At 35.4% G+C, this 22,746-nt stretch overlaps 1 protein-coding gene across 2 annotated transcripts in view; it reads right to left on the reverse strand.

Annotated features, from left to right (window-relative positions):
• PLOD2 (procollagen-lysine,2-oxoglutarate 5-dioxygenase 2) overlaps positions 1–22,746 on the reverse strand; it is a 96,589-nt gene that overhangs the window by 40,233 nt on the left and 33,610 nt on the right. For both annotated transcript variants that reach the window (XM_034996364.1, XM_034996356.1), the window contains exons 2-3: positions 12,159–12,250; positions 8,636–8,772 (exon numbers count right to left, since the gene is read on the reverse strand). In XM_034996364.1, coding sequence (XP_034852255.1) covers positions 8,636–8,772; positions 12,159–12,250 — 229 coding nt within the window. The remainder of the gene's footprint in view (positions 1–8,635; positions 8,773–12,158; positions 12,251–22,746) is intronic.

A 22,746-nucleotide genomic window follows, 5' to 3' on the forward strand; every position in this document is an offset into this window, starting at 1 on the left:
CTTCAGTTATAGAAAATATTACCTCAAAATTAAAACATATCTATATATACAACATTTTCGTACATAGCTTTTTCTTTCTTCCAGAATCAATTGGCAAGCTTCTGTTAATACTATTAATAACATAACCATAAAGAGACTCAGGACATACAATTTAAAGTCTGCTAGTTGGGTTTTTAATTTCAGTTCTGCCATGAGCTATCTGAGTAACCTTAAACCAGTTACTTAAACTCTTTATGTTTCAGTTTCTTTATGTAGAAAATGGGGGAGGGGAGAACTTATCAAGTTATTGAAAAAAATTAAAAATTAAGAAAAAATACATGGCACATTATAAATACCCAATGAAGCTAAAAATTAACATTATTGTTACCAGAAGAGAGAGACTGCAGTAATGGGAGAGGCAGGAGGAAAACTCACTTTTAAGTTTATACCAATCTGTAGTTTAAAATAATTTTTATTTTTATATACACATATGTGTTAAGATAAATTCTAAATCAGAAAAAATGTGTTCCAGGGTGCCTGGGTGGCTCAGTTGGTTAAGCGACTGCCTTCGGCTCAGGTCATGATCCTGGAGTCCCGGGATTGAGTCCCGCATCGGGCTCCCTGCTCGGCAGGGAGTCTGCTTCTCCCTCTGACCCTCCTCCCTCTCATGCTCTCTGTCTCTCATTCTCTCTGTCTCAAATAAATAAATAAAATCTAAAAAAAAAAAAAAAAGTCTCTATTAAAAAAAAAAAAGAAAAAATGTGTTCTGACTAAAACCTCAAACTAATTTTTCCCCGTTGATTTAAAAAATGGAATTAACCTGACTACACAAAATAATATTTATAAAAATATATCAATTTCTTCTTTTTCTTATAAACAAGTACTACTTAACTCCTCAGTATGACCACTTTAGACTTCTGCCTACTAAGATAATCCATCCTCTTTTCTAACAGGGGTAATTTCCTTAAGACTACTAGTTGTTGATATATTCTTTTTAACATTAAAGATTAGGAAAGTAGACCAGTGTCATGGGTAATTGAGCCATAAGAGGCAAGGAAAATAAATCAAACCTTCTGAGACAGAGATTGCCCTGCAAGTTGCAGAAGAACCCCAATACATTGTCTGGACATGGAAAAAAGGGCTATATATTATGTCAGAGAATCACATGATTGGAGACTTGAGGCCAACTGGTTCAGAAATTTTGCAGGTAGCATTGTGTCTTCAGCGGTATAAATGCACATTTGGAAAGTGAATATTTTCTGTCTTTATAACCCTAGTGAAGGGGTACAGTATCTATGCTGTATGTCTCAAACTATTAGCAAAAGGCAGTAGCTTGAAAAGGAGGATTTGTAGCAACTTCTACTTTCATGACTTAGTAGTTTATAAGTATGCATTACCTTTATAACAAAAAAAACAATTATTTTAAAGCAAAATGTAAAGGCAAAAATTATGTTCACATAATTTAAGTAAGAATTTGACTGAATAAAAATTTAAGGTTGCTAAAACTTTCCCATCGTATTTTAGCGGCATTGTCATTTCTGTGTTTAAGTACTTTAGAAAAGTTCTCTAAATTGATTTAAAACTTTTCAAAGGGGAGAAAGTTTTTCTACTTAAAATTACTTTGGCCACAACAATCTGAATAATCAAATTTTTAAAAAATGCACAACGGTCACAAAAATAATTCTCATAGGAGTTTGGTCCATTTAAATATGAAGAATAAAATAAAATTTTCCATAGTTAACTCTGGTAAATATTCCTGGTCCTGCAAAAAGCATAAGGTCCCACCTTATGTGGTCACACTGAGTTCTCTAACAGACATGTCAGCGTTCTATCTCCAACAGGTCATTCAAATTTTACAAGTGTTTGTCCTTCTGTGTTCCCGGTTTCTGTGGCACCATCAACCACCCAGTCACGCAAGTTGAAAATCTTTCTTCCAGCCTTGCCTCCTTCCTTTTTTCTACAGCATCTCTCATCAAATATTTCACCAAATCCTATTGATTCCATCTACTTAATCTATTTAGCATTCAAATCCTCTCCACTTTTTCTAGAAGACACTGGACAAGATTAATTCAAAAATCCTACAAACCCCCACATTACCTACCTCCACCCCACTTCTGATAAGGACTGACTAATATAAACTCCTCTGGAAACCATTCTAGTTCCCAGACTGGATCAGTGGTTCTCAACTAGGTCTAGAGCAGGACTCTACAAATATTTACTATCTAGTCTTTTACAGAAAATACTTTCGGCTTTGAGGGCAATATGGTCTCCCTCGCAAGGACCCAATTGTGCTGTTGTGATGCAAGGGCAGCCAGAAGCAATTGACATAGCTGTGTTCCAATAAAACTATTTCTAAAAACAAGAAGTAGGCTAGACCATGGTTTACCAATCCCTGACCTTGGAATAAAGTCTAAATTAATCAGCATCACAATAATAACTTTCCATTAAATAACCTGTTCTGAAACCAGACTGAATTATTTGATCTGTCATCTGTGTTTACTCATAATGTCCCATCTGCTTAGCACATCCTTTCTCAATTGGGTCCACATCATTCACTCTTGAGGCCCATTTCCAGTCTCACCTCTTCTAAAAACTTCTAGTGGATCAGCCTAAATGGAAAAGATCATTTCCTTCCTTTTAACTCCCACAGCTCTTTTTGTTTCCCCTTTCATGAAACATTTTATTTCTTGCTCTTCATGCTTGGAATGCCTATCTTATACTAGACTGCCTGTTCTTCCTTCTTGGGCCAGATCCACATCTTTATTCATCTGTGTATTCCCCTAGCCTTGTATTTTGAAGATAGTCAGTAAATATTTGTTGAACAAATGAATGAATAAATAAATGAATGAATGAGTCATCCCCAGTCTTAACAAGAAGCAAAAGCTATTGGGTAGCCAGAAAAGAAAGCGACAGAAGTGTTCCCTAATTTTATTTATTTGTTCCTCCCCAATCCAACAATTTCTTCATCATCACTGACACAAACTTAAGCCAAGAGTTATAATCATCCAAACTATTAGCAGCTAGTGTTTAAAAGCTTAAAGTCTAATGAAACTGAAGCACACAAGTAGCAACACACCTGATGTTTTTGTCTGTAATCATGTCCTCACCTTAAATACGTATCTGTATTTCTATAGATAATAGCACAAACCAGTACTAGGGAAACCACTCTCCCCTCCCCCTGAAAAAACAAGCAGTTAAAACGGTCAACCAGAGGATGCCTGGCTGGCTCAGTCAGTAGAGCATGCGATTCTTGATCTCAGGGTCACGAGTTCTAATCCCACATTGGGTGTGGAGCCTACTTAAAAAGAATAAATAAATATTTTTTAAACAACATTGACCCAGTTGAACTTGCAAAATAAATTACAATAAAATCACAGTATAAAATGATAAGTTTTCTGTAAGAATTTTGAAGGAAGGGGTAGGAATTAGCTCTTAAAAAGTGGGTACTACTTTAAAAACTAAATATTACTGGGAGGCTTTTTCCTCCAAATGGTATAGACTTTCACTTCCTGTATAGAATTCTTACTGAGGCTGGGTAGAGGTAGGAGTCAATGAGGACACTGCCAAGCTGGAGAGTCATTTTCGCCAGACTGTTTTCTGAGTGGCTAATGCTACGTAACACCTAACGAAGAAGGCAGCCAAGACGGGAATGGTGGCAAGACATCAAACTGCTCAAGCTGCTAGCTACATGTGGGGCCACGAGTCACCAGCACTTGTTGTTTCTGGGTCAGTCTCCTTATTAGGAAAATAGTCAAAAGGTGGTTAATTAAATGAAAATTTCCCTCTACTTTTAAATAATAGTTACGTTTATCTCTGCAACATGAGAACTTTTAAATCTGACACATATTTAATACGCAGTAAGTATTCAGTAAATCAATGGGGGAATTAAAAAAACTTTTAAAAATCCTCCAAACTTGTGATTATGCAGCTACGACATGCTAGATACAACATACACAGAGCTATGGATAGAAAAACGTATCCAGCGGGCAAGATTTCTGTCCCACTCAGCCCTTTTCCCCAACTCCAGTTCCAACCACAGGGGCTAGCACCATATTTTGCACATAACAGATACTTAATACATGTTTACTCAAAAGAACAAACTTTAAGGAGTAGGCAATGTGGTCTGGAAAAAAAATTATATATATATATATGTTATACATTATATACACACACATATATTTGTACACATACATACACAGTCAGACAAAGTAATGCCATATAAGAGTATCATATATCAATCTACAGATAAATAGATAATACATACACATATACATATATATACATCCAATGCTTCTTTTGTATACAATTTATTTCTTCCTCATTCCAACATACCCACTAATATATTCAGTAAATATTAACAAGAACATTTGAACAATTTGAAAAAAACAAAAGTCACTCATTTCCTACATGATTCCTAAACATATTTCAGACTGTTCTGGATGAGCCAGAAGTCAGTACAATATATTTAACTGACAGCTAAGGATTTCAATCTTTCCTTCAAAAAAGGAAAAAAAGAAAAAAGCAATACTGAAACTAAGAACTCTGATGTATTTTGGCCTTCCTTCATACTAATATAATGAAATGTTGTCCATTGCTAATGAATAGGTTCTTTGTGTCTGCACACTTAAATTGTCATCATTGACAGGAAGGAGGAGTCCATCAAATAAATCTGCCATAGTTGGTTAAAATTATAGCCATCATACTTGAAAAGCTTTGCTTTCAGAAAATTTTTATTCTGTCTTCTGTATAAACTATATAAGACAACATAAAATGCAGGCATACTGGGTATGTAACCTGAACTATGAAAGGTATAAAATATTTATTTCACGGAATAAAATAGATAGGATCTGGTTATCTATAAAATGAATACACATAAATTATATTTATGACAATAACAATAAAATCATAAAAATATTTTTATAAACAATTACCAAAACGATTCAGTAAAACATAACCTTTGACAATTTTCTAAAAGTAAATGATTCTAAAGAGATTATGCCAACATACGAATTTTTTTTAACATCCAAACTTTTTTTTTTTTTTAAAGATTTTATTTATTTATTTGAGAGAGAGAATGAGAGAGAGAGAGAGAGCATGAGAGGGGGAGGGTCAGAGGGAGAAGCAGACTCCCTGCCAAGCAGGGAGCCCAATGTGGGACTCGATCCCGGGACTCCAGGATCATGACCTGAGCTGAAGGCAGTCGCTTAACCAACTGAGCCACCCAGGCGCCCACATCCAAACTTTTTTGAAGACATATCATGTCTTTCAAATTAGGTCTGTTCAGTTTTATTTGCAAAATTAGTATAATATGAGAATTCCTTGAGTGTGGGATCTATGTTTATCTCTTCTTTTGAAGGGTTAAGTTTAATGCCTGGATCATGGTTTGCTCAAGACATGTGTACCAAATGCAAAGCGAAAAATCTGTCCACTGATCTCACTTTCTCAGCAAAATAATATTTAGTTAGGAGTCAAAAAAAGAAACATTGGCCTACATCTGGAAGATCAGAAGCATCATTTTCATGGCTTCTGACAATCAAAATTCGTTTTTCTAATGATTTCAATCTTTGAGATTTAGAAAATTTGGATGCTTTCCTACTTTTATAATTCATTTTATTTCTCTAAATGAATGAAGAAAATCAATCTTTTAAAAACAGTTACAGGGCACTTGGGTAGTTCAGTTAGTTAAGCGCTGACTCTTGGTTTTGGCTCAGGGTTGTAGAATCGAGCCCCACATTGGGCTCCGCACTCAGCGGGGATTCTGCTTCGGGCTGTCCTCTTCATTCCTCCCCTACCCTCTCTCTAAAATAAATAAGTAAATCTTAAAACAAAATTAAAAACAGTTTCAAAACATCCACCATATTTCTCCTCTTGTAAGATCTATTTCTCGCTCTTTTAATGCAAGTTTCTGTTACCTAATATTTATTGATACCTTGCTATTTACACAGACAATATTTAAATCAGGTACATCCCCCAGCTTCACTGTCTAGGAATAAGGACAATTGGAATCCAACATGATAAGTGAATGGAAGCTAGCAATATACAAGTGGTAAGACATATACATTAACAGAAAAGATTTGTATAACTAAGATTATTCCTGCGTTTTCAACCAGTATTACTTATCCTCGATCAATACCCCCAGACCAGAGCCAACTAGAAAACTACTATAATAATGGCTTTACTTTATATTCATTTTAATTCTATATCGACTTTTGTATTGTAACATTGACTACCATTCTAGTTTTTTAAGTTCAGTCTTCCTTACTGCTATCATTAGATAGCAAGAGCTTATAAACTGCAAAGTCAATTCCTTTATCTTACCTCAAAGTCATATAGTTAATCATATTTAAACAAATACTTAAATGAACTGAGGAGTCTCTATCTACCAAAATCCTTGGGTAGATATTTTCATAGAGGAAATACTACTTTTTGGTGAGGCCAATAACCAGCACCAAATATTTCTTTTAAATATTTCATATACTGGGAGTCTTTCAAAATGTAGCACATCTGCATTCTGATTATTGGCATTATATTCAACATCACCAAAAAAATAGAAATTTCTGCTCAGTCCAAATTCAAACTCAAATATTTATACCAACTTTATTTCTAATTACTTTTCTTCTAAAGAATTTTCTTAAGTCTAAAAGAAAAAGAATAAAAGAAATAACCAAAGTTTTTATTAGACATTAATGTGATACCCAAAAAAAGCATTCTACCACATGCTTATTTTGGGGTCTGGACTCTGCTGGTTTATAAATTACTGTATCTAGTACAGAACAGGCTTGTGGAGATATTCAATTTGTATCTAATTTACTCATAATAAAACACTTTCTGTTACATATTGGCCTATACATTATTCTAAAGAAAGAAAAAAAACCTGTTTACTATATAATAATAATTAGATCGGGCTCCCTGCTCAGCGGGGAGTCTGCTTCTCCCTCTCCCTCTCCTCCTGCTTGTGCTCTCGCACTCGCTCTCTCAAATAAATAAATAAAATCTTTAAAAAAGACTCTCTTTTCCTCGCCCTCTGCCCCTCTCCCCCCTCATATAAATCTTACTGTTGTCTTTTTTGTCAAGCTGGATCTTAACATATCATCTAAATAAACAAATGCAACCTCAAGCAGTTTTCAGATATCTCAAAGTGTCCCTTTTCTTAAGAGAAACAACTGGCGGGGCGCCTAGGTGGCTCAGTTGGTTAAGCAACTGCCTTCGGCTCAGGTCATGATCCTGGAGTCCCTGGATCGAGTCCTGCGTCGGGCTCCCTGCTTGGCGGGGAGTCTGCTTCTCCCTCTGACCTTCCCCCCTCTCATGTGCTCTCTCTCATTCTCTCTCTTTCAAATAAATAAATAAAATCTTTAAAAAAAAAAAAAAAGAGAGAAACAACTGGCATCTAATTAAATCAGTTTCTCCTAAGGCTAAATCTTAGATTGGGGGTGGGGGAGGTGGAATGGGGCAAGAGGGTAAAGGTAGAGGTTAAGAGGTTCTTCTGAAAACACAAAAGGAGGCTTGGGTGTCTAAAACCATTACTGGCATATATGTGGTAACTTTTACAAGGAGAATTTCCCTCAAAGTCAAAATCAAAACGTATGTGTGGCAAGTTCAAGCTGACCAAAATGGTTGTTTGAAATCCACGGTAATTTTAAACCAAAACATACTCAATATTTAATCTGAACAGTTATTATGAGCTTCCCACTCTTTTTTCAAGGATAAAAAAATATATAATAATAGATGCTGCAGAAAAATCCCTGGTACACAAGCTGACAACAGCTATCCCACATTTCATGTTCAAGAACAGGTTAGCTATAAGCAGAACTTTATTTCTTTCCTGGGAGACATTAGGGAAATTCTAAAGAAGCAAGTATACAGACCCTCTCAACTTTTAATGGTTGATGGCACCAGGACTTCATTATGTCTATTTTCATTTCAAAATTTATGCCTTTCTTACTTATATACTTGCATAAAAAGCATTACCCTTACTTTTATCTACAGTAATTTATGGTGTTGGATTTTCAAATTGAGGAAGAAAAATATAAGTAATCTTTCTGAAGTTAAGAGGAAAGCACAAGATTTGAAATGAGCAATCAAGGACAAAAAATAAAAAGGTAGAAAAAATGGAAGACAAGGTAGCAACCCCTAATGACTCATGATAACCTGACATTATAAAAACTTGCTGAAAGAAGGTAAAAAAGGACAGTGGACACTCAAAATTAAGTAGAAGGAAAGTAAAACAATATACAAAAAAAGATATTCACACATGAGAAAGGCTTTTCTTTTTAAAAAATAGGCTTTCTCATGTCTCACTTATAACTTCTCACGATCTGTTTCTTTCTGGTTGACCAGGATCCACTGAATTACTTTCCTCAATAGAAAAGCTCAACATGACCTTTCTTCCAACTCAAGTTAGAATTAAAACATGAATTTCACAAAAATGCTAGCTCATGCCATGTTTTCTCATTGTTGCTTACAGTAAATCATCAGATTCAATCCATTACATAATTATGTCAAACCACAGTTTTATAATTATGAGTAAAATCTACTTTCTAAAACAGTAATTCCTTGAGAATAAAATAATTTAATATATAATCTGCAAATATGAATTTTGACACTTTTAAAAAATAATTTAATGTAAACTTAAAAATCCATAAATTATTTCTCTTACCATTCAGTAAACAAAACAACCAAATCCTCTTGATTGGCATAATGTTCCATGATTTCTTTCATTAATCTCACTTTCTGGCCCCCTCCAATACTATTAATTCCAGCACCACCTCTCCACTCTTCTCCTTGACCAAGGACCTATAAATGAAATCAACATTTATCACTGAGCAAAACTCAAGTTATGACAGTATCATAAAAGCTAGAAGTCATCAGCAACTTGTATAGTATGACACAGTATCCACTCTTTAAACATTTCACTAAATCACGAAATCACGATGCTACAGAGAAAAACACTTGATGCATAGGTCAGGTCATGATTCTTCAATGTTATCCACCCCATAAAATGCCATTCCCAATTTTACCATTTCAAAAGTAGAGTCTAATCTAAGGAGATCAAGGGGTATGGGGGGGTACAGACAATATTTCTCATATCTTATTTCTATTTGTTCAGATAAAATGAAAAAGAAAATACAGAAACTTTCCATAACTTTTCAATCTGGCAGGAAATCTGCATGATGAACACTGAAAGCTCAGTAACTCCTGGACAGGGCCCTTAGGTGATTTTCCTACTGAACCAAGTGGGTTGTTCAAGGAAAGACAGAGAACATTAGGTCAAATGTCACCTACTTTACCTTATAAATCTTACATTACTCTCAATAGCTTAATAATAATTTATCAATGCAAGAAATTGCCTAAGCACAATTAATCAAAGCTAAACTTATAGGTGTTCTCCTCACTGTTTGCCTTAGGCTCCTCAGTTGCCTCCCACATTGCAAGTGCATGGTAACACTAGGCTGCTTCCATAGTTTGGTGATTGTAGATAATGCTGCTATAAACATAGAGAGGCATGTATCCCTTGAATTAGTGTTTTTGTACTTTGGGGGTAAAAATCCAGTAGTGCAATTACTGGGTCGTAGGGTAGTTCTAGTCTTAATTTTCTGAGGAACCTCCATACTGTTCACAGTGGCTGCACCAGTTTACATTCCCACCAACAGTACAAGAGGCTTCCTTTTTCTCCACATCCTTGCCAACACTTCCTGTTCCTTGTGTTTTTGATTTTTGCCATTCTGACAGGTATGATGTGATACCTCATTGTAGTTTTGATTTGCATTTCCCTGATAATGAGTGATGCTGAGCATCTTTTCATGTGTCTGTTGGCCATCTGGATGCCTTCTTTGGAGAAATGTCTGTTCTTGTCTTCTGCCTATTTTTTATATTGGATTATTTGTTTTTTTGGGTATTGAGTTGTATCAGTTCTTTATATATTTTGGATACTCACCCTTTATCAGATATATCATTTACAAATATCTTCTCCCACTCAGTAGGTTGCCTTTTAGTTTTGTTGCTTAGTAGAAAATAAATACTATTAGCTCCAACATCACTAAACACTGAACCAAATATAAACCTGGCTAGCAAAGCCCACGGGGCTCCTAGCCTCAGATTCTCTAGTTATTACTTTATTACCACCTCTACTGCAGATTGGGGATAAACGCTACCAAGAAAACTCAAAACTGATGTGTATCTGGATTCATTCTGGGGCTAGTCTAGGAGAATTATTAATTTAGTAGAATTATTAGTTTTTGCCCTAAAAACTGGCCTCCTCTGACCCTGTGATTTGTAATACTTCGACTCCAAAACCCTTCTGGATTTTTCCAATATCACAGTAATACCAGACTCAGCCACATCCAAGAGCCTACTCTGTGCAGTACAGCATGCTAAGCTCTATTCTCTATTTTCTTTCCACTCCATCAGTGTGTCAAACTTTAGTATGCATCAGAATCACGTAGAGGGTCTGTTAAAACACAGACTGCATTGGGCTGCCTGGGTGGCACAATCTGTTAGGTGTCTGACTCTTGGTTTCAGCTCAGGTCATGATCTCAGGGTCCTGGGATTGAGCCCCACAACAGACTCTGTGCTCAGTGAAGAGTGTGCTTGAGATTCTCCCTGTGCTCCTCCCATTCGTGCTCTCTCTAATAAATGTTTAAAAAAATACAGGGTCCTACTGTGTCTGGCAGGGTCCTACTGCCAGAGTTTGTGATTCAGTAGGTCTGATGTCAGGCTTGAGAATCTCCTTTCTAATAATTCCCCAGATGATGCTGATGCTGGTGGTCTGGGGCCCACACTTTAAGAACTATTGCATTTCATAATTGGGAAGACAGCAAGAGTCACTCAAATGGGCTTGGTCCAAGATTTGACATTTCATAGCTATATACCCTGGGGCAAGTTTTCTTTACCTAGAAACAAAGTAATATCTAACATATATGGTTTCAACAGCATACAATATATAAAATTCCAAACAGCTTCACATATAAGGAACATCCCACACTCTCCCCAGTCCAAACTCTAAAGATCCCCTCTTATTAGATTTCAGCATTATTCAGCATTATTTTACCCTGATTTCTCTGTTACCTCCACATGCCTCCTATCAGTACATATTACTATATTTTTCCTCTATCCTAACAAACTTCTAACATATTTCTCATTTATCCTACATTGAACATCTGGTTGTTAACACTAGATCTCTTTTCCAGCACAGTTTAGCCTCTTTAATAGCTGTTCTATATTAACATCTGTACCTAGTCTCCAAGGGGCTATGTAAGTGAATACTACCTTCTTTCTACATTACATACTAGAACAGCTCAGTTTTTCCCTAAGCAAAACAGTCTTCCCCTCTTTTTTTTTTTAAGTTGTTTTTTGTTTGGTTGGTTTGGGTTTTTTTTGAGGGGGGGTAGTTTTTTTTTGTAAATGTTCAGTTTGTTTGTTGGTTTGTTTGTTTTCCTACTTGGGATACCTCCCCATACACCTCTTATTTGTGTAAAAGACTTGGCTGACAGTTCCTCATTTCTATAAAATAAATAAATAAATAAATAAATAAATAAATAAATAAATAAATAAATAAATAAATAAGGCAGGCCTTTAACACTCAGTTTACTAATTCTACCAAGTCCCCAGGTTTCCTCTGATCATTTATCAATGAGATATTCCCCTGGAGGTCAGTCTTCTAAAAAACCTTTTTATACTTTTATAATGTTCCCAAATTCCTCTAAAACAAATAACAGGAAGAGCAACTCTCAATACTGGGACAGAAAAGGTATTCCCCTCACTGCCATGTTTCCAATTCTCTGTAAGCGAAGAAACAGACTATGACAGACAAACCCATTACAGAAAAAATTCTTCAAAGTAAGTGAAAAACATTACTGTCAAATCTGTTATGTTGTGCTTTTTATGACCCTTCAAAAGAAGCATATATATAAACATATTTTTCTGTTGTTTTATGGAATGTGTTTATACAAAGCATTAGCAAATATGAAGAAATTATTGTCTAAGTGGCAGAGTATTAATAAGGTCAAAATGTACCCTTAAAACAATCAATTGTATATACAAACTCAGTAACTATGTAACCAAATTTCAACTCCCTTGTGTGGGTTGCGAACTGTGGTGGTGGTATTGTTGTTATTGTTATTAAAAAAATGTACTTTAGTCACATATTCTAACACCTCCATGAATTAAAAGATATACTGTACCTTCACAGTATAATTGAAGTATTTGGCAGACTGCATAAATCGATGGAATCCATCACTTTCTTTTGTTGCTACCGTTATGACTAATAATTTATCTGCAAAGACAGAGGGACTAGCATAAGATGGTTTACCAAGAGGTTAAATGTTCCCACTTTCCACTCTCACTAAACCCACCCGCCTACCTCCTGTTAATTTTTGTAATGAAGTCTTAAAATCCATAGCAACATTTATATCACCATCAGTGCATCATTTTTTTAACAAATAAAGGAACCAAAATCAGCACTGCTCTAGTAAATACACAGCTTTAGTTGCCATTTTATAATGGATGATTATTTTCTATCCAACATAAAACCACTTCTCAGTAGGAGGAGGTAGATTTAAGGAATCATTTTAAAATATCCATAAAAGCTATTAAGAGGAAACCGTATCAGAAAAAGGCACGTTGGAAAATGCATAGAGGAAACAAGTACATTAGTAGATATCAAAAGTGCTGGGACACTTCTTTCAACCATAGGACATAGAAGGACCCATGGACAAAGAAAGCAGAAGTTAACATCATTTCAACATTCTAGGCACTGAGCTGTATTGTTTGATCCTCACTTGCCCTTTACCAATAACAAAAAATCCACAAATTCATAAATGTCTGCTAAGCAATAGGCAATTATTAGAAATAGCATTAGTGCATTACAGAATTTAATTAGAAATAATTTAATATAAATCAATTTTCCATGAAATTTTTTAAATAAATAAAACAATAACATATATAGATGCAATACACATGAAGAAATAACAGATTCAAACATTCATTAGTCAACCAAAAAAAGGAAAACATTTCCATAGAGATAAATATCAACATTCTTAGTTTTTTTTTTCTGGAAAAAGGTATATTTCATATAATTTTCACCATTATGAGAAATAAATAGTCAAAGAAAAATAAGTTATTTTCATAAAGTTGTCAGGCCCCAAATCAATATATTTTAAGAGTACTTTTTCAATTAACTATTCTTTTTTAAAAAAAAAATTTCATTTGTAAAGTTTAAACAAGGCTTAACTGATTGAGAAAATGTGACATATTACCATTCACAATAAATTTTGAAAGAGAATACCAGATTTTTATAAATATTTTATACATAAATCATAAAAATTATCTACAAGCTTAGATTCTGATTAGATGGATTTTGACACTATTTTCGGTATAAAATTAACAACAAGGATTTTAACATCCTTAATAGGAAAAGTAATGTTGGCCAGACCACTAAGTAGACAGAAACGTCACCTAACCCAATGACTCAGAAGGCAAAATTAAAAATGTGTAATCTGACTATGTCTGGCAGTCTTATGCCAAATAAGGATTCCTGTTGTTTTACTATTGTTGCTAATTACAAAAACAAAACAAAACAAAATAGTGAATTAGTAACTTTGTTAAAGGTATGTTTAATAGCATTATGTATAAGTATCTGTTTCCTCTTACCTGCTATTCAATATCATTACTATGATGAGAAATAAATCTTACTCAATTGGGGGCAATAAAAGAAGAAAGTGTTGACATGTACTGCTCATAAGTTTCACCAACCAATTCAAGAGTCTAACTTGGTCACCATTTATGAAGTATCCTTGTCAAAACTTTAACCTAAATTTGATACATACTTGATTTCACAACTGACCTAACGAATCAGTGGCAAAAGGGAAAAAGAATGGAAGGGAAACTGATGTAGTATATTAACAGAATTAAGAGATAATTCAACCAAATGTAAATCATGGAGTTTAGTTGGATCCTGATTTGAAAAACTAACTGCAGAAAGGTATTTTTGAGAAAATTAGGGAAATTTGAACACTAATTGGATATTTGTTGATATAGGAAACTGTTAATTTTTTATTGTGCTAATGGCATTGATTTTTTAAAGAGTCCTTATAATTTAGAGACACATATTTAAGTATTTACCCAATGAAATAATATACAGTATTTACAGTTTCTTTTAAAATTGTCTGAGGTTGAGAGGAGGCAATGAAGGAGGAAGATAAAAGATTAAACAAGACTGGCCATATGTGATGACTGTTAAAACTGGATTCCTTTTCTATATGTTTGGAAATTCCTACAATTAAAAGAGAGTTGAACTTTATGCACAATCCCTAACCTTCCAATCAGAAAAATTACAGAAAAATATTCAATATAAAACTTTAAATAGTCTAAATAAGTAAAAAGAAGGATGAAATAGCAGAAATATTCTAACCAAAAAAAAAAAAAAATTGTAATTTAAACAACTACTATTAGTACTTCACTCAATCCACCCACCACAACCAAAATGATAATGTGAGATGACAGAGGAAGGAAATGGGCTTGAATAAGAGGCACGCATCAACCATTACCAAAACCGATCTATAATGGTGTCAAAAGGTAAATGGAAGCTTAACTGTGACCAAATGTAACCTCTATTGCCACTGTCTGGCCCTATTATAAAATAGATTAATACAGTTTGCATGAGGAAGAAACATGTAACACATCTATAAAGTGTGGTAGATTAGAACCACCACTTATCAATGAAAATTCACACCATAGCAAAAAACAAACAAAAACTTCTGTAATCATCTTTACAATCCCCCCAAATGCCTATCATTATAGTAAGATTTAATAAATACCTAAGCGGCTAAATATATACCTCTCTATAAAATTCAGATGAATATCAGAATTTCTCAAAAAGGAAGAAGTCAATTTATCTAGAAAGGCCAAAAATATGCTATATTCTCTCTTATTGATGCAGTTCTGAGGGCAGGAGAAACGCATTGTTAAAGAGGCATTCTTCTTTCTCCAAACAGTTGTTGCTATAAGAGCAAAATTATCAATATTTAGTACTGACCTAATTTTCCTTTTCAAAAGCAAACCATGGGTTCAAAATAGAAAGTTTTGTGTAATATACCATCTCCAAATGCTAAAGCAGCACACAAAATTCATCTGAAATTCATTGTCTTAATGACAGTCATCACATTAAGTAACTCAGCAATAGCCCAGCTACCTTTGATCCTACTACGGGAAGGATAAATTTATCTTTCCAAGAAACTTTCTCCACACAAAGTCAAACCAGTCCTCAATTTTAAATTTGCAGATATCAAGAAAAATAATTCTAAAACAGGAACTATAAGTATGCTATTCTCACTCTGCAACTAACTCATTTTATGACCAGATATGTCCTTTATCTATAAAGATCTGTGACTCTCAACTTTCTACTGAAGGAACATATCATATCTTCTTAGTAATGGTTAGCATAGTGCAGGGGCTAGAAACTTTCACTGTACAAGGCCAAAAAGCAAGTATCTTAGGCTTTATGGACCACATATAATCTCTGTCATGATTCTTTATATTTTTTTAAACACTTAAAAAAAATTTTTTTTAATTATTAATTTTCTGGCTGTCTTTACAAAAACAGTGGGTCAGATTTGGCCTAAGAGTCATAGTTTGCCACTGGGGTTGGCCAAATGAATCTGAAGACAAATACGTGCGTTCAAATCCCAGCTCTACCATTTATTTGTTAGAAATTAGTCAGCTGTGTGTGTCTCCATTTATGTCTCAACTATAATATGTGCAATAATAGCACCTGCCTGATAGGTTTGCTGTGAGAATTAAATTAGTTAATATATGCAAAGTGGCTGACATACTGTAAAGTCTACATATATCTACATAGATAGTATCTTCTTATTTCTACTCAACAAATGCATGGATAAGGTAGGCTATTGTTGTGCAAATCTCAGCAGGTTATAATTCCATCTCTTTCTCTATGAGAGTTACATACTCAAGAATCTGACATCTCTCCCAACTCTCAAGATTTTATGATGCTAGATTGATACACACACACACAAACCCAACCTATGTAAAAACAATTCAGGTTGAAGCTATTTAATCAAAGAATTTAGCAAGAAAATGCAGATATGTCTTCTCAAATGTTTACATTTCTCTCCATCTCCAAGCAAGCTATAACACTAACTCCAGTTATGGTCATGACTAGCCCAGGCTTCTGCAATAGTCTCCTAAACCCACTTAACCCACTCCAACTCTACAAAGCAGCCAGAGTGATGTTGTTCCACTGCTAAACACCCTTAAATGGCTTTCCATTGCTCTTGGGATGGTGCCCAAGGTCTATCACCTAAATGTGGTCCTTGACAGTGGCCCTCTCCACTGTCACCCATTACCACTCCCTCCTGTCTTCTCTCTGCTCCAACTGCCCTGGTTTTTTTTTGACTCTCCAACAACACCTGCTCCTTCCCACCCAAAGAGAAGAGCATATACAACATCATTATCTAATTCCCCTCCTGACCTCTTGATGGAGTCACTGCCTATTGAAATTTCAGATTCTTTTTTTAAAATTTTATTTTATTATGTTAATCACCATACATTACATCATTAGTTTTTGATGTAGTGTTCCATGATTCATTGTTTGCGTATAACACCCAGTGCTCCATTCAGTACGTGCCCTCTTTAATACCCATCACCAGGCTAACCCATCCCCCCACCCTCCTCCCCTCTAGAACCCTCAGTTTCTCAGAGTCCATAGTCTTTCATGGTTTGTCTCCCCTCCGATTTTCCCCCCTTCATTCTTCCCTTCCTACTACAGTAGAAATTTCAGATTCTTACAATAGGCTATTTCCTTAGGGAGACTGTCCCTGACTACCTCTCTTTCAGGGCACTTACCACAAATTGTATATTAATATTCACAATTATTATTTAAGATTAAAGTCTCTCCCCCTCAGCTAAACTATAAATGTCTTACAGGATGTCTTTTTCTCAACACTATACCTCTAAGGTATATCAATGTCTAGCATATAGTAGGTTCTTAATAAACATTGGTTGAATGAATAGATTCAAGGATAAGTAATGCTATGCTTCATGTGAATGTGTATATAAAATAATTTGTTCTCAACAAAATCCCTATGTCATTAGCTTTATTATCTCCAATTCACAGATGAAGAAAGTAAGGTTTAAATAAGTTAAACAATTTTACGAAAGTCACCCAACATGTTACTAGCAAAGCCAGGAATAGAACTTCAGTTATTTCTCAAAGTCCATTTCTTTCCAACATTTCATGTGGACTTACTTGCTAGTGAGAAGTTAAGAGACTAGACGCAAACTGAGTTTTACTACATGTGTAGAAAAGAGAGAACATAGCAAGCTGAAACTTCTAGCCTTAGAAAGACCTGCGTGCAAGGTTGGTCCTTGGCTGCCATCTGGACAATTGGATTTGGGGAGGGTTCCCACCATTCCCAGTAAGAATGGCTCACTGGGCCTAAAATGTAGAAACAATGTACTTAATGCTGAACAGCTGCTTTCCTTCTAGGAGCTTGGAATTTTGATACAGAGCTTGCCTATATGACCAGCCCCCACTAAAAACCCTGGGCACTGAGTCTCTAATGAGTTTTCCTAATAAATAACATTTCACATGTGTTGTCACAGTTAGTTGCTAGGGGAATTAAGCAAATCTTGTGTGACTCCACTGGGAAAGGACTGTGGGAAGCTGCATCTGATTTCCCTGGATTGGCTCATGTGCCTTTTTCCTTTGCTGATTTTGCTTAATATCCTTTCACTATAATAAATCACAACAATAAGTATGATTTATATGCTAAATCCTCTTAGCCCTCCTAATGAATGGTTGACTCTGGGGTTGGATGACCTTGAGGATGCCAGACCCAACATGCTTCTAGTTACAAGCAGCAAGTCTTCATCTGAAAAAGATATTCTGGGCCTAATTAGGTTATGTGTCTGATAAAGGGCTAGGTATTATGTTCAGGGCTCAAAGGTCATGCTAGAGAGCTATAGAAAAGACTCCCAACAGACATTAGAGAAGTATTTGGTACATAAGGCAATCATACTCTGTTCCTCTGCTGAGAGTTATTTTATTTTATTTTATTTTATTTTTGATTTTATTTTATTTTATTTCTTTAAAAGATTTGTTTATTTGACATAGAGAGAGAGAACACAAGTGGGGGAGAGGGGGCATGGAGAGGCAGAGGAAGAGGGAGAAGCAGGCTCCTCACTGACTGAGCAGGGAGCCAGATTAGGGGCTTGGATTCCAGGACCCTGGGATCATGACCTGAGCAGAAGGAAGATGCTTAACCCACTGAGCCACCAGGCGCCCCAAGAGTCATTTTATGTTAATGTAAATTGTGACCTCATGCATAATGTAGCAAAGTCTATTTCTTTTAGAGAGGAGGAAACCAAGACCTAAAGAAAAAAAAACACTTGTCCAGGATCTTGCAACTCAGTGGTAACCAATCTAGGACTGGAACTCAAGATTCTCAATTACTAAAAACATGGTTTTCCAGGTCCTATTGAATAATTTTGTTGCTTTCTTAAGTACTGAATCATCCAAACACTATGACAATTAAACCAAAGCCACAACGCGTAGGTAGCAAGAAAACAAATTGTATTTTGTAGAATTGTTGAAAAAAATTCAAAACAAAGATTCCTCAAGAACAATTAATGCCAAAAACTTCAACAAAGAAAAAACCTAAAAAGGATATGACAAAGAGACATCAAAGGATTCCTTACGATTTTTGTAGGAAAGGGAGGAGAAAAGGGAACACTTAAAAAAAAAAAAGTAAACTTTCAACCACTAATGCTACATAGGGAACAGCTTCACACATTAGCATTCAGATGGATACCTGAGCTTCCACACCCCACTCTGGACAATGCACAGATATACAGCAAATCAGGAGATGTGCCGTGAGGTAGTAGGGGGAAGGTAGTATGTAGGGTGACCAATCACCCCAGTCTGCCTAGGACTAAGGAGGTTCTCAGAGCACAGGGATTTCAGTTTTAAAACCTGGAAAGTCCTGGATCACCTGGGTGGCTCAGTCGGTTAAGCATCTGCCTTTGGCTCAAGTCATGATTCCAGGGTTCTGGGAATCGAGCCCCATGTCTGGCTTTCTGCTCAGCAGGGAGCCTGCTTCTCCCTCTGCCTGCCACTCACCCTGCTTGTGCTCTCTCTATCTGCCAAATAAATAAAATCTTAAAAACAATAACAAAACAAAAAAAAAACACCACACAATTAAAAAAAAAAAATCAACTTGGAAAATCCTGAGCAAATCAGGACAATTTGATCCCTGTAGCAGTATATGCAGTGGGATTAGAGAAAGTGAATATTGCCAGTTATGTATAAAAGACTGAATGACAAATGGTCCAGGAGCCAAATGGTAGGAGAGCATTAAGTTAAGGATAAACACTTCTAGAACCAGCAGTTCAACCAACACCAGATATCAAGTGAAGCAGGACCAGATTAAGACCGCCAGAGGCCTTAGCACCTAAAAGGTCAAAGTGGACAGAGACCACCTTTCTCCCTCATAAGTATTTCAAACCATAATATGCATTTTAAACTTTTTTTCAAATAAAAAATTGTACATACACTAAAATTAGTATCACCTTTTTAAAAAAGGTTTTCTAATTTTCTTTTTGGGGGCCCATGTTTCCTGATGGTATATACCCATGTTTAGTTTATTAGGTAACCTAGTAGTGAATGAAAGACAAATTTCAAGACACAGTCAAAAGAGTTATTTAATATTATGCCCAAGAATTCCTAGCAGGTAGTTGATTTCACAGGACTATGAAAGCTTAAAGGCATTTAAGAATAGCATTCAAACAGATAATTATATTGCAAAAAACATCAAATTTAGTGTATGTAGTCAGTAAAACTTGAATAATTATTAGGATAACACTGGAATTTTAAAATGAGGTGAAATTTTTAATATCAAAAATCATGGGCCCCTCTATAACCATATTAATCATAGCAACCATTGAGGAATTTATGAAAAACCTTGACATAAATACATCTTTAATAAATTTAAATAAATTTATATTTAAATAAATGTATATTCACCTAATCACAGAAGTATTCACATACTTTAGAAAAACATTAATATGAACAATATAATCTATTCAAACTGTGTTAAAAAAAAAAAAAAGAACAAACTTTATTCAGAACTCCAGTGCAATAACTCTCTTTGGTAATACCCCACCATCCTTCACAATAACTATTCATGACCTAAATTTTAAGAACTCAACCTAAAGGTGATAGACAAGAAGAAAATTAAAGGAGACCCGCTCCTCTACATCCATCCCCATCCCCTTCCAGAAACACGGAGATAAAAATGCAAGGACCTGATTGCAGCCAAAAACTATACACTGAGTTCCAACAAATTGTTTCTGGAGTTTAGAAGGGGAAACTAAAGTTTAAACACCGTGAATGATCATAGTAAGGGGGACTTCGATCAGGGTAAGTAAGACATGACTTAAAAAAATGAAAGAATAAAAAGTGCCGTAAGGGCTCTACCCGAATATAAACTCAAAAATGAGCCAATATGTGAGAAAGCTGGCCAAAACAAACAAAAAAGCTATCTTGACAAGAGAGGTGATGATCCCTGTGTAATCAGTGCAGCCTATGCATGGAAAATTATGAGATGTTTGGCATGCTACACTGAGGAAAATTTTGACAAACATGAAGTTTGACCAGCATGGTTAGAAGTCTGGCAATTATTTCAAATATTGAATAGTTGAGGGATTGAGAATTTTTCTACTTGAAAAAAAGACTCAACACCTCCCTACCTCATCACACTTGAGAAGAAAAAAATAGATTTCCTCTATCTTATTTTGAAGAAGATAACTGGCTGGGGAAGAACTAATGGAGAGAAGGCAGATCTTGTTATCAGTATTGTCTTAGTCCATTCAGGCTGCTCTAATAAAACCACCATAGACCCTGTAGCCTAAAAACAACAGAAATTCATTCTTCACAGTTCTAGAGGCTAAAAGTCCAAGATTACCCCACCAGCATGGTGACAGCCCTCTTCCTGGTTTACAGCCAGTACCTTCTCCCTGTGTCTTTACATGGTGAAAGGGGCCAAGGTCTCTTTAGAGCCTTTTTTATAAGAGTACTAACCATATTCATGAGGTCTCTACCCTCGTGACTTAAGCACCTCCAAAAGACCCCACCCTCTAATACCATCACCTTTGGGAGGTAAGTTTTTGACATACGAATATGGGGCAGGAGGGACACAAACATTCAGACCATAGCAAATACAAAGTATGATTAAAAGCATCCAGGATGAATGGACTGTCTTAGAAAAGCAGTGTTTCCTATCTTTATAAACATTAATACAAAGAGGATAGGTCCATTTTCCAGGATTTATGACTTGGAGGGCACACTTGATACATTCAAAATATGAAATTTATACCTCGGTAATATTAATGTCAAAAGGAAAAGGCGTTGCCCCCTAACAGACAGAACAGATTTTAATCTGTAGAATTCCAAGGGTTCAAAGGTTACAGCAACCTCCAAAGTAGAAAGATGTACCGATAATGAGAACCTCCATTGAGTGGGCTGGGGTAACCCATCTGCAAGCCAAATGCTTTAGCAGAGACTCTAAATTGCCTGCCAAAAATCTGGTCCCAAGGTTATGTAGTTTGTTCAAACAAATTTGATTTATTGCTGTTTATTCCATATTTTACATAAGCACTAAAAATATTTCCCAGACTCATAAGCAAAGGTCATCAACAGTAAAGTTAACAACGAGTACAAAACAGCAGAGGCTGAGATAACATATTCCTGCTAATTCAACTACAAATGAAGAGTTCCCCTTGCGCAGAGGCCAACTTGAGATGGACTTGTGGCCAAGCAAGCCACGCTCTGAGAGAAAGTTTTAAGGATGAAGTGTCTGAACCAAAATGGCCTTACTCCTCCATAATGGAAAAAGAAAAATCATTATGAAGTCTGTCTAACCTAAAGGAATAAAAATAAATGCATCTGGGTTGCAAAATTAAAAGCACACCTGATAAAGTGCAGAGTAGCTGAAATGGAAACAAGAAAAAAGTCGTAACTTTCATTCCTCATCTTCAAATATAAACATTTGCTTCTTCTAGTCCACATTGCCATGAACACATATAAATACATTTTTTCGAAGAGGGTATTTTCCATTGTATCCATCTTGCACAAAATGAGTACATTTAATCTGAACAGCAGTCCATCCCCACTCTGTCTGCAAAGTTTTATGGCATCTATTTTGGCAGCTCAGAATCCTCCCCCAACAACTTGCTAGTTCTCCACATTGTTCAACAAATTGAACTTGCCATGTAAGAGATTACTAGAAAATTGAATCTGTATTTTTGATCTTTGGGGAACATAAAATTAAATGTAGATGATTTGATTTCTACAACTATGGATACCTTCTTCTATGGAATTACTGTAAGACGCCAAAAAAAAAAAAAAACGAGTTTTATTATTTAATTTGTGTAGTAAACTGTCATAAACTTTCATCTTTATGTAAGAGAAATGCCCTATTTTTTGGAAAGTATGTCCCAGAAAATGTAAGAAATATTCTAGCATTCACTGGGCCAAGTTAGAGATTTAAAAAATATGTTTATGTATACAGATGACTGATTTTTCCTTCCTCAGCCACTCAAATTAGTAATTTAATTTTTTGGACTAGGTGATAAAGTAGGAAGTGATATTCCTTCGCAGATCTTTCTCCCAGATCTCTAGCTTTCTCCCAGGAGATACCAGTAATGTTGTTCTTATGGATGCTTCAAAAGATGTCAATATATATCCTACACTCCAAT

The sequence above is a fragment of the Mirounga leonina genome, unplaced genomic scaffold (genome assembly GCF_011800145.1).
Source record: "Mirounga leonina isolate KUSES-001 unplaced genomic scaffold, KU_Mleo_1.0 Mir_115, whole genome shotgun sequence".
NCBI classification, from domain to species: Eukaryota; Metazoa; Chordata; class Mammalia; order Carnivora; family Phocidae; genus Mirounga; species Mirounga leonina.